Here is a 13,393-nt window from a genome sequence, read left to right as displayed (position 1 = left end):
AAAATTTACATAATAAGAATCTGCATAACTGATTCTATATTTGGCAAAATTTGGTGAAATTCTATTTCCACAAAGTGGGTTAAAAGATCAATTGAAATATTACTTTTGTTCCAGATGTCTACTAACACAAAAACTTTAAACTCAATTATTTCGAAATGGCAAAAACAAAATTGTTTTATTAAGAGGACGATATGATTTTAATTAGTTTTCTTTTGATATTAAACTTATTTGCATTGAATCTTATTTGAATACCAACACTTTTAAGATATTTATGTTCGATAATGTGATTTTTGGAAATGGACCGTATATGAGTGCTAAGACTACTTATGGACCGATCGCCACAAAATTTGGTGAGATAATTTATGTATGTATATATTAAACATATTCGGGATTGAATTGAATGAGTCAATACTAATATATTTCAGAGATTTATGCATATTAATGAAATTTTAGGGAATGGTGTTTATATGGGAGCTATGGAACATTGAGTTCAGATTATATAAAATTTATTTGTGCTGAATTTGGTTTGGATATGTTTATAGTTAATATATTCAAATATGTATGGGGCTAGGAGAAAAAATTGAATACGATTAGTGCTTGGAATAATATAAAATTTTGTACCAAATTTTTCAAATTATCTTTAAAATTGCAAACTCTAATTTGATTACAAGGTTTACATGGACGGACGGACGGGCGGACATAGCTTAATCGACTCAGAAAATGATCCCGAGCATATTGGTATATTGGTGGGTGTTACGACAATAGTTTTAAGATTTTAGTGAATTAAGCATAAATTGAATAAATTAATTCGAAGCTCTTCTGTGAGTTGGTCCGAATAAAAATATTGCACACTTGTAAACATTTTTTCCAATTGCTAGATTTGTATATAGGTTTTTGACTAAAGACCTATCAAATTCTAATTCTGGTTTCGAAATATATCTGCTCTTCACCTCTTCACTTATACATGTTGATTTTCATTTCATTTTTCATAACACATTATTTTAACACGCTGATGTCATTGGAGGCAAGTACTTACCGCGTTCGTCTACAAATAGGGACTTAAATAAGTATAACATACAAAATATTATTTTTCATCTCATTCATATCACATGTGCATATTCTTTGAAAATATTTGAAAGTTTTCAAGAAGGCATCAACTTGTATTAGTTTTTAATCAACAAAAATTCAATCAATAAAACGTTAATAGCGTTTTATAATGAAATAATTCTAAATTTGGTAAATCAGCCCATAAACAAGTACTTATGTATCAGATTATATGCCAGCCATTACTACACTACTTATATGTAATGCAGGTGGTATCAAGTAGTCATTGAAAATTAAGCTATTTAGTAATTGCAAGTGACTACCAAGTTTTTGTTGGGTATTGTGTTGAAACTTTTTTTGTATTGCTAATAACACAATGGAAATAAGTGAAATCTGTCATAAAGGATAAATATCACATTCAAGCACATTTTTCATAGGTCACGTAGAGAGCTTTACAAATGTATTAAAATCTTTGGACCAACAAAAAAAAATAAGCAAGCGTTTAACGATTTGTTATTGCCTCATAGCGCCACTGCTGAATTCTAAATCTCTGTCAATGGAGTCTATCGTCGAAGATTAAAATAAAACGCTCCTTTTTTACCACTATGTGAATTTTCATGCCAATATAACAAAATTTGATTACGATCAGTTCACAATTGGTCATAGCTCTCATATAGGGTCACTTCCAAAAATAACTCAGCAAAAATATATTGAAATTAAAAAAATATTTTTAGGATCTATCTTGACCAACTATACTTTCTCACTCATTTTAAATGAATATGTGAATTTTTCAACATGTTCAGTGGAGAACTCTCTGACCTAGAGGGGGTCAAAATTTGACATTTTGGCCAAGTAGGTGTTTGTTCTCATCCATATAACAACTTACTACCTATTGTTCTTAGCAAAATGTGTCCTAAATAATTTACATAGCTATTTCTTCAAACTTTCGAAAAAAATTTTTTAAAAAATTTAAATTTTTTTTAAAAAATTTTAATTTTTTTTCCGAAATCAAAAACTTTTTTTTCAAAATGGGCAATTGCATACCACTAAACGAAAGGATAAGACCTAAGCTTTCTTTTGAGCAGAAAATAAAATAAAAAAAGGGTCCATTTTGGAATAAATTTGAATTTTTCAAAAAAAAAGTAAAACATTTTATGTCTTGAGTTACAAAATATTTATTTTGATAGATATCCCACTCGCATCCCACTAAGCGACCAAAAACCTCTTAAAATAATTTACCAAAGCTTTCTTTTGAACAAAAAAAAAGCGCATTTGAAAAAAAGTTAGATTTTGCAAAAAAAAAAAAATACTAAAATGTTATGTCTTGAGTTACAAAATATTTATTTTGATACACAGAAAAAACTATTTCTTAAACCGTTTCAATTCAAATATTTGTCACATGTTGAACTGGTTTCAATTATTTCATAATTAAATCAAGTATTCATTTGCTCAAAAACAAAATTTCTTGATATTTTCTGTTGAATTTGATTATTTTGTCAATTGAATATACAATTTTAGTTATTGTTTGAATATCAAATACAAAAATTATTGAATAGATAATTTTCGTAATTGAAAACAAATTTTTGTTATTTTTTATGTTTCAGTTACGAAAATTATCTATTCAATAATTTTTGTATTTGAAATTCAACCAATAACCAAAATTGTATATTCAATTGTCAAAATAATCAAATTCAAAACTCAAAATTCAATAGAAAATATCAAGAAATTTTGTTTTTGAGCAAACGAATACTTTATTTAATTATGAAATAATTGAAACCAGTTCAATATGGGATAAATGTTTGAATTGAAATATAATTTTTTCTGTGTAGATATCCCACTCGCATTCCACTAACCGACCAAAAGAGTCTTCAAGAAAAATATGTAAGCTTTCTTTTGAGCAAAAAAAATATAAAAAAAGATTCCATTTTGAAAAAAAAAAAAATCAACAAAGTGCAAAATTTTATATCTTGAGTTACAAAATATTTATTTTGATAGATATCCAACTCACATCCCACTAAGCGACCAAAGAGGTCTTCAAGGAAAATATCTAAGTTTCTTGTTTTTTAAAAGAAGTCAAAAGAGTTTTTAATTTCGTAAAAAAAATCTCATATTTTTTTTATTTTGTTTTCGAAAGATTGAAAAAATATCTATCTAAACTATTTAGGACACATTTTGCTAAGAACAATAGGTAATATGTTATATGGATGAGAAAAAGCACCTGCTTGGCGAAAATGTAAAATTTTGACATTTTCGGATCTTATTGAAAAATGTGGCAAATTTCATACCGATCTGAAGACATCCATTTCAAAAGTTGGTTCACTTGACCTGAAATCCCCCACATACTACTACTTTTGCTTGCCACTTTATCTACATATTATAGTGTAGTTTATTATTGGTAATACAATTTTCAAACTCTCCATAAACCAATATTGTGCAAATGCCATAAAGTGCTACAACCACAAACGCAAGAACACGTAAAATGTAAATAAATTCCTAACAAGTATTTTACATGACTGAATCCTATTTACAATTTATTGGTATGCCTGAATGATTTCTTTATATTGGTAAATATGGATTTCAATTACTTTCTTATTTAGCTCTAAGTACATAGGAACGAAAGTTCTTCGGTATAGGAATAATTTAGAATTTCTGCATGAAAGTTTTGTTGGCAATTTGAAATGTGAAGTGTATATATACAATATATTTACTAAATATGGCTTTTGCCATACTCTGTCATTTTGGCTTCATTAAGATAAATATTTCAAATAATGGTTATTGATGGAATATACAAGCAACAATAATTTGTGAAACTTTAAATGCTCAATAATTATGTTAAGGTACCTACATATATATTGATGAAATTACATATAAGTAATAACTGAAATTTTACTAACAAAGTTTTAACAAGGACAACATATATAAATAAATATTATATTTCAAACTAAATCTATAATTAAGTTTTATTCATAAAGAATTTTACCATTTAAATTTATTTCTCAACAAAAACTGATTCCCTTTTTCAATTACTATTATATAATCATGACTTCTTTAAAATTTATAAACATCTAAACACCTTCCATTTAAAAACCAAGCTCTATCGATTTAATTGATTCCCTGCAATTTGTTTATTTTTCCCCCTTTTTAGTGTGGTGGCATACAAGAGCGCAGCAGATGTGTTGAACGTTGGAGTGGTGTGGCGCAGTATTGTTTGTTGGTTGGAAATTACAATAGTGCTACAGCTATATTGGAAACACTAGAATCACCGCCAATAGCACGTTTAAAAATCACGGTAAGTACACAAAACTAAAAAAAGAAAAAAAAAAGACAAAACGAAATCAACCTTACTCCAATCACCTGAAAAATTAGCCATTTGTAACTATAGAATCGAGAAACACAAGTAAAAAAAAACATTTACATACATGTCTCATTAACTAAAATAAGCAAACATATTGTGGTGTTGAAGGAAATTTTTATTGCTGCAGCACACGAATTTATAAATTCACAACGTGTGTCTTTTAGAAAATTTCCAGCAAAAAGGGGAACATTTTAACAAATTCACAATTTACATGCATGTATGCAAATTGTGGCAATAATTAGGTATAATGTAAAGTATATCAGAAAACGTGATAAAACTTAAAAAGTAAATAAGAAAATTTGATGTTACCTGTATATGTTGCAGATACATGTATTAAGTAACCCTAGAATGAAAACTTTTATCAACATAGTTTTTGCTTACAATGTCAAATTATTGCTTTTTAAACTCAGTGCAAAAATAAGTAAACTAAATTCTTACTTATTATACAACAAATTTGAAAATAAATAAAAAACTCATAGTCATTCTTACATACTAAACATTTTGGGGATTTAATTCTAAGTTAAAGAATTGCAGCGATAATTTTATTTTATAGCCATCTATGTATATTAGGGTGGCCCTTAATAAACGAAAGTTGGATTTTGGCCATTCTCACCCCCTAGTTTTGTGAACATTGGTAAAAAATCATCCTGAAAAAATTTTAGGTAAATCGGTTGGGGTTAAGACGTGCCGCAAGCCCTCTGAAGTTTTGAGATGCATCTACAAGTGGAAAAAATGAATTTTTTTCAGTTTTTGTAAAAATTTTGCCATTAAAAAACTACTTTTGCAATTTAATTTAAAAGAATGGAAATGTGTACGTAATTTTCGTTCTAATGAGACATAAAAACCCGAAATTGGTCAAAAAATGTTAAAGTTATTAAAAATTCGCCACGCCATTAACGTGTTTCAGGCAACTAGAACCAGAAATGTAGAAACAAAATTAACATATTTTGAGAAATATTAAAATAAAACCTCATTTTTACTTAAAATATGCACATATTTACTTGTATATGAGATTTTATCTTCGTAGGATACCGTTAACCTATTCGCAGATATGACCAAAAAAATAAAAAAATTTTTACGGCAGTTTCAAAACTCCATTTTCAAATTTTTAAAAATTTTGTTAAACAAATTTCAGAATTTTGTGATCATCTCATTGGTATTTATTGAGAACATAATGGGGAATAGAAATATGAACAAATTATGAAAATATCTCTTATAGTTTTTCCGTACCTGCGATTTAAATTTTGAAATTTTCGAGAAAAACCAATTATATGGCCATTTTTTGGAGAATGTGCTCTATTTCATTACTGTTATGAATTTTAAGTAAAACCTATTCAGAATATTATAGCCCAAATAATTCTAAATAGACGCTGAAAGATTTATTAAAATTGGAAAACTTTAAACCTTAAGTCGTGAAGGTCAAAGGTCAAATTTTTCAATATTAGGAATTTCTAATTTAAAGATAGCGGAATGTCATTTATTTTTGTGTCGCTTTTGATGAAATTTAAGAGAAATATAACATGAAGTCTAGTATTTATTATAATAGAACAAAAATGGAAATTAACCCTTAATGGCACTTGTGGTTAAAATGACCCCACTATTGAATTTGCCAAGGTTTTTTATAATTTTAAAAGTTTGGGGTCATTTTAACCCCAAGTGCCATTTAAGGGTTAATTTCCATTTTTGTTCTATCATAATATTAATAGGCAAGTCGATTTCTTTAGACCCCTTTTACGCTCACATTATACATTCAATTTGGGAAAGAAATATACCATTTTAAGGGGATTTATTCACAGAAGTGCAGAATATATATTCTATTGAAATCGGTTTAGTTTTTTAGGAGTTATACGCGTTTAAATATGTTACTAATACATATGCAAAAACGTGTACATGTGAACCTTAAGCTAAAAAGTAAACTAAGCAATGCGTGTTGTTGTTGTAAATAAATAAGAGAAACAATTAAACATTATTGATTTCGCTCTGTTTTAAGTGAGAGTTGTTATAGAAAACAATGAAGAAGAAAATTTTAATAATTTAAAGTCGCTTGAAAGAAATATTTTGAAGGTTTTTTTTATTTTCTCAATATGTAATTGTGAGTAAATAGTTATTTTATAATATCTGCAGAACTATAATTGTGACGGGCTTTAAACTTTATACGAATCAATTTATTATCACTGCATGAAGTTTAACCTAAAATGAGATGGATCGGAATAGGTGACGAGTCCCCTCCCATACAAAGTAAATAGTTATTTTTAAATATTTTGTGAACTATAATTTCAAACTTTGTCTATATGGCTCTTTTATCATTTTGCATAGTTTCGCTGAAAATTTTCGGGATTGGAATAGTGGGTGTGGTACACCCTATACAAAGTAAATATATAATTTCAAATATCTGGAGAACTATTACAATTAGAAAAGTGTTTAAGCTTTTTACGAATTAATTTCTTATTACTGTGCGGAATTAGCTGAAAATAGGCGAAATTAGATTAGATGACGTAGCACCTCCCATATAAAGTAAATATTAATTTCGAATGTCTGGGGAACCAAAATGGGAGGGTCGGAAAAGGATGTGAGTCACCTACCATACAAAGTTATATTTACATGATTCTTCAAACTTTGTTATTACCATTTTACAGAGATTGGCTGAAAATGGTCGGGATTGCATTAGTGGTGGCACCTCTTATACAAAGTAAATGATTAATTTCGTGAATCTGGAGAACTATAATTCTATAAAAGTATTTCAAATGTATATCAATTTATTCCATATGAAAAACGAATTTATTCTTGATCCTTTTACAAAGTTTAGGTAAACATGATCGGCTTAGTTGGAATGACGACTCCCATATAAAGGAAAGTTAAAGTGAAGCTTAATATGTGTTATTTTTTTACATAAAATACATACAAATGGGTGGGATCAGAACAGTGAAGTAGTATCTCCCATACCAAATTAGTTAATGTTTGAATATCAAGTAAACAGTAATTGAGAGATTCTCAATATTTTGCATGTGTTATTTTCATACCATTGTACGTAGTTTAATTTTACTAGGATAGGGGTAGCGAAGTGCACCGGGATATACTAGTTATAATAAATACTAGACTTTAATTTTATTTTTTTCATTTTTTTTTTTTTTGGAGAGCTTGAATAAATAGCTATCTAAACTATTTGGGACACATTTTGCTAGGTAAACAGATTTTGAGCCCCCCTAACTCAGAGAGTTCTTAGCCGATCTTGTTGAAAAATTGTGTCTGAATTACTAACCTTGATGCAAATTTCATCCCGATCGGAAGACATTGATTCTAAAAGTTGGTTCGTTTGACATGAAATCCAATATATACATATATATTTTGTTGGGTTTCAGAGGAATAATTGTAGACGCTACACACGAAACTATATAGTGGTGTCTTTATGATAGTTGAAATTAACATTCCGAAGTCCACGGACCTCTGACCCGTATCAATATATCACATACGAATTCGAGAATTTCGTTTGAAAATCAGAGTTGTTATTGCGTAATTCGAGAGAAGAGGAAGCATTCGAATTTACACGTGTTCTGCATGAAATATCGAAAACGTTTTCCATCGAATCTAAATACAAAGAAACGAATACCAAGTTACATATATACACTACCGCTCAACTAAATACGAGCTTTTTGAAATTTCGATTCGTTGAAACCACATGTCGTTGGTGTTCAGGCTGAATAAAGTTGGTAATCATCAACATATAGCGCTCGCCATTGACGGTGATAACCTGCCCGAAGTCGATATCAAAAAAAATTCAACACCAAATAGAGAATTTTTCGGGTATCGTCCCAAAGTCGACAATTTTCTTCGTTGACGTACCCATTCATTCAAAAATGGCCGCATCGCGTTAAATGCGATTAACATAATAAGATTTCTTGTTATCGTAATGGAACCATTTTTCATCCAAGTGATGATTGTTTGCAAAAATGATTATGATACCCACATTTCCCAGCATTTGGATGAATTCTGCTGCTCTCAAACGTTTTGAAATTGCTGACTGATTAGCATCCAATGATTTTGTAAGCTCTTGTTGAGCTTTTATATTAAATTAATGAAGTAAAGCAAAACTTTCCGCATATGACGATTCGTTGGCACAAAATTCGACATTTTCGCAGCAAAACAAAACATTGTTAATTACACTATAATGTTCCATTCCTAACTAATAAAAAAATGACAGACATGTTCCCTTCAAAATGACATATGTATAAGTTATTAGAAACAAAACCCCCTTTCAAGAGATACGCCATCTATTGTAAATCCTGCATTTTTAAGTCACACAACCAATACAATTTTTCACTTCGAAAAGAAATACATTTTGGAATAAGCATTTTTTTTCACTTTTCCAATATTTTACGTTCGCTATCAACAAGATGTCAACATAATAATGTTAGTTAATTAGAGAAAATATCAAACTATGACATTACTCAATTGGCCGTCATACTCCCGAGACTTGAATATAAATAAAATACTACGGATATGGTTAGAATGCAAAATTTATGAATCTGTGAAATAATATTAAACCAAACCTGAACTAATTAAAATCATTAAGAAAGTTAGGGATACGATTTATTTTTGAGGTTATCTCAAACACAGGAAGCATGCATTCAAATAAATAAAAAACATAAATGTATGCAGAGTATATGTTCAGTAAACCTGCTCTACTTTGTTTGAAAAAATGTAAAAATATATTTTTTAGTGAGCCCAAATATATCTCTTATTATGCAAACTTAAATTTTATGATTGGCTGAACATACTAATTTTTTTTGATTCTTTGTTGAAATATAGAAAGCAATTGAAAAATATTATTGGAGTTCCAAAATTTGATTTGCTCCAAATTTTATCTCAACTAGTTTTATTTACTAACCAAAACAAATTTATAGGGCAGGAGTAATGTGCATATAGACCTACGTTGTATTTACAACACAATTTCCTAGAATTTCCTCGTTCTTTATGTATGTAACATATGTTGTATATAAATAATATTTGCAATTCCAATAATTCTTATTTCTGGTTTATGACGAGCAATATAAAATTTATTATGAATAACCTGCACACATATAACAATTGACGAATAATGTAGGAGAGTTGATTGGGAAGTTCTTTCAATGCAATAGAAACTGAAACGAATTGTAATATTTGCTGCATATGAGCTAATTCTCAATATTCTAAGTTAAAAAATAATATTTATTTAATTATCCTTCTTGGTATGAACATAAAAAATACTTAGCTCTCACTTCCCAAAAATCACTCACGAACATAAATTATTGAAATTTCAATAGAAAAAAGTTTTTGCTCATTTAATCAGTGTAGGGTATCATATGGTGGGGCTTAACCAACTATACTTTCTTACTTGTTTTTAACTCCGATTGTAAAAATATATTTCATCATAAACCAGCAACAATACAATATGTATTTGTTTTTAACAAACTCTTTTATGAAAACCCAAATTTACACAGGTTTTAAGAATTAAAATTTTTATGTTCAAATATTTATGAACTGTTGCGCGGTAGTTTACAGAACCGTGTTTATAAGCGTATGTAAAACAACATGTTAAAGAACTAAAACAAACTGAAAAACATTAAAGACAAATTCCAAAACAAAAAAAAAACAAAAACATGACTTTTAATTTAACGTATAAAAACCTATTGTTGCTACAGCAAACAAAAATTTGGCCCTGTACCAGCTGAAAAATCTCTATGAACACTTTCACTGCATTTTTGCTGCATGTGGGCAGTAATAAACTCAGTACTTTATAGGCACTGGAAACGATGTGTTTGTAAACCACCAGCAGAAAAAAAAAGAATACTCGCTTCCATTCATACACATTGTTGGTTTTGAGATCAGCCTGGTATGACCTTAAAGCCACACGGTCAAACCAAGTAACGCAGCGAAAAAATGTTGTGGTTTATGCCACCACTTCACGTTTAACAATTGTGCGCAAACTAAGAGCACAATTAAATTGAGTTATTAATTTTAACTTGCAGATAAATGGAATCAAATTGGAAATGTGAAAGGTAGTAACAATGTAAGATCTATAAATTTTATGAAGAAAATGATACTATTTTTTGTAAAACATTTGTACAATAAAAATATAATCAAAGTATTGGCCATTGTTAGCTTTTCCATTCTTTCCGGAAACATATGGATTTCGAGCCAACAGAACTGCTGTTCCAATGTAAAGCGTATCCCAGAGAGAGCGTTCTGCATCAATCGAAACAAATAGTATTCGGATGGGACATGGTCTGGACTGTAAAGAGGATGAGGAAAAACTTTTCAACCACGTCATTCTAAATAGTTTTGAATATATATTGCAACTTGAGGCCGAGAGTTGTCATGCTGGCATATTACCCTTTCATATCATTTTTCGGCCAATGCTCGCTTCCAACGTATCAGTTGTATTATGCACACGTTCCCTATGATGGTCTGGTTACATTTCAGCAGCTCATGATACATAGGACCCTTTTGATCACACCAAATACAGAGAATTAACTTCGCGCCATAGATATTTGGCTTTGGTTTCGATTTGGCTGATTGGCCGGCCTTCACATACGATCGTCTTTTAAGGCTTCTCTGCTTCAATTCGTATGATATCCAATTTCCCTGCATTTCGATGAATCCTGCTGCTTGCAAATGTTTTGAAATTGCTACTTGAGAAGTTCCAAAAGATTTTGCAAGATTTTGTTGAGTTTTACAACAATCTTCATGTAGTAATACCTTGAATTCTTAGTATTCAAACTTTTTTGGCTGGCCTGAGCCATCTTTGTCTTCCATAGCAAAATCACCACTTCTGAACCGCATGTTGAAACCAATGAAACACATACATCAAAAGCAATCGGTGTGCTTCAGCGGCACTTACAAATTAAAGAAAAACTTCCCGCAAATGACGCTTTCTGGGTACAAAATTCCACATTTTCGTAGCAAACAAAACTTTTTTGTTTAAACTACAATGTTCAATAACTAAGTGTTAATTAACGACAGTTATGTACCATTCCCAATGACTTATGACTTATCAAAAACAAAAACCGCGTTCAAAAGAAATTTAGATACTCGAAAACTAAAAATGTACTTGGTTTGGGTGAGGCCAACCGCACTTTTCTGATCCACTTTATTTTTAGAGCTGCTGCAGACAATTGCATCAAAGTATTTTACACAAAGTTTGATGACTTTCGAGATTACAGTTCTCTAGATATTCATCATAACAAATCTGAGAATTGCAACTTTAAGAAAAAAACTTATAAAGAAATTCCCGACAAAAAATTTCCCGAAAATTTCTAAAAAAAATATTCCCGGGAATTCCCGTAAAATTTTTCACGCTTTGGAACTCTAGAGGTGACACGTCCACTATTGAAAACACCGTCCGACAAATAGAGAAAAAAATCGTTAGACACGATTATATAAGTCTGAAACTATAAATTTAATGGAGAAAAACTGTGTTTTCAGTTTTTTTCATTTCGTGGTCCTGTATTATTTTTTAAGGACTTTAAAGTTTCAAAGAATTACATTTTTCAAAAAATATTTAAAAATACTCCTGCTATACCAACAATGACAAATTGTATGTCAAAAGAACAAGAAGAGTTGTAAAATATTTTGTATTATCTTTATTTTATCCTGTAAGGATCAGAAGATGTCAAAAATGTCCTTTAAAATATTTATCCTTTAATATCCTTTAAGATTGCCAATAAATTCCTTTTAAATGTCAAATTTTCATCCTTTATATATATAAAGGTCAAATTAAAATTTAAAAAAAAATTTATTAGTATACAAAAAAGTTTTATTAAGAAAAGTGCATGTTTATAAACTACACCACCATAGTGGGGGAGGTATAATGGGTTAGGGCTATTTTTTGCAACATGCAGAAATATTGTCCCAACGCCCACCTTAAAGTACACCAAGTTGCTCAGGATCACTTTCTGAGTCGACTAAGCGATGTCCGTCCGTCTGTCCAACCATCCACGTAAACCTTGTAATCAAACTACAGGTCGCAGGCCCACTACCGAAAATGTGTGTATTCAAATAAGATTCAACACAAATAAGTTTCATATCAAAAGAAAACTCTTTATAATCATATACCCGATGTAGGGTATCGGGCTTGCCCGACTATACCATTTTACTTGTTTATTAAAAAGTCTTCTTCGTTGCTTTTCACAACGGATTTTGTTATATTTTTTTCGAATGAAATATTAAAATAAAATATAAAAAATCAAATAATTCAAATTTAAAATATTTTTTAACACTTAAGTAGTTAAGATAGAAGGATGAAATTTTGGCATGTGGTATTCAATATTTGTATCTTTAACTCACTTTTTTTTAAAAAAAATATTGGAAATCTAAAAGGATATTCAAGGATAAAAATTGTAAAGGACATTTTTGACATATTTTGATCACTACAAGATAAAATAAAAATAATACGAAATATTCTACAATTCTTCTTGATCATTTGACATCAAATTTGACTTAGTAGGATGATCTGAAGTATTTTAAAACATTTTTTTAAAAATGTACTCCTCTGAAAATTTGAAGTCCTTTTAAAAGGAAACAGCATCACGAAATGAAAAACTGAAAACGCAGTTTTTCTCCATTTAATTTATTGTGTCACACGTATATCATCTGGTTCGTGTCTAATATTGAGTGTCGTACGGTGAAATCCACAAATTGTTCTTTAAAATTTTAAAGAAAACCGCTCCAAAGCGAAACCAGTAGTTTATGCAAATTTCCAAAAAAAAATCGTTCTAGAATGTTTACGTTTTAAAAAAATTAAAAAATGTTTAAATTACCTCTTATTACATCCGCAATTGTAATAACAAAAAAACCTCTAAATAACAACTTCAGCCAAAAATTACTAGCAAAGTTTTGTTGGAAAATTTTTCCATTTCTTGAAATACTTGAAAACTTTTTACACTGTTGTGATATTGAAAGGATTTCATACTAATTTAACATATGCATACGATAAATTTTTTGACGTTAAAGTTTACT

At 29.5% G+C, this 13,393-nt stretch overlaps 1 protein-coding gene across 1 annotated transcript in view; it reads left to right on the top strand.

Annotated features, from left to right (window-relative positions):
* The window catches only part of LOC135950371 (uncharacterized), a 165,560-nt gene that overhangs the window by 45,002 nt on the left and 107,165 nt on the right, over window positions 1-13,393 (top strand). The window contains exon 8 of the mRNA XM_065499918.1: window positions 4,190-4,333. Within this exon, the coding sequence (XP_065355990.1) occupies window positions 4,190-4,333 (144 nt within the window). The remainder of the gene's footprint in view (window positions 1-4,189; window positions 4,334-13,393) is intronic.

This window comes from Calliphora vicina, chromosome 2 (assembly GCF_958450345.1).
Source record: "Calliphora vicina chromosome 2, idCalVici1.1, whole genome shotgun sequence".
Classification (NCBI taxonomy): domain Eukaryota; kingdom Metazoa; phylum Arthropoda; class Insecta; order Diptera; family Calliphoridae; genus Calliphora; species Calliphora vicina.
Note: the sequence above shows the minus strand (reverse complement) of the source record. Positions and strands in the feature narration are given on the sequence as shown.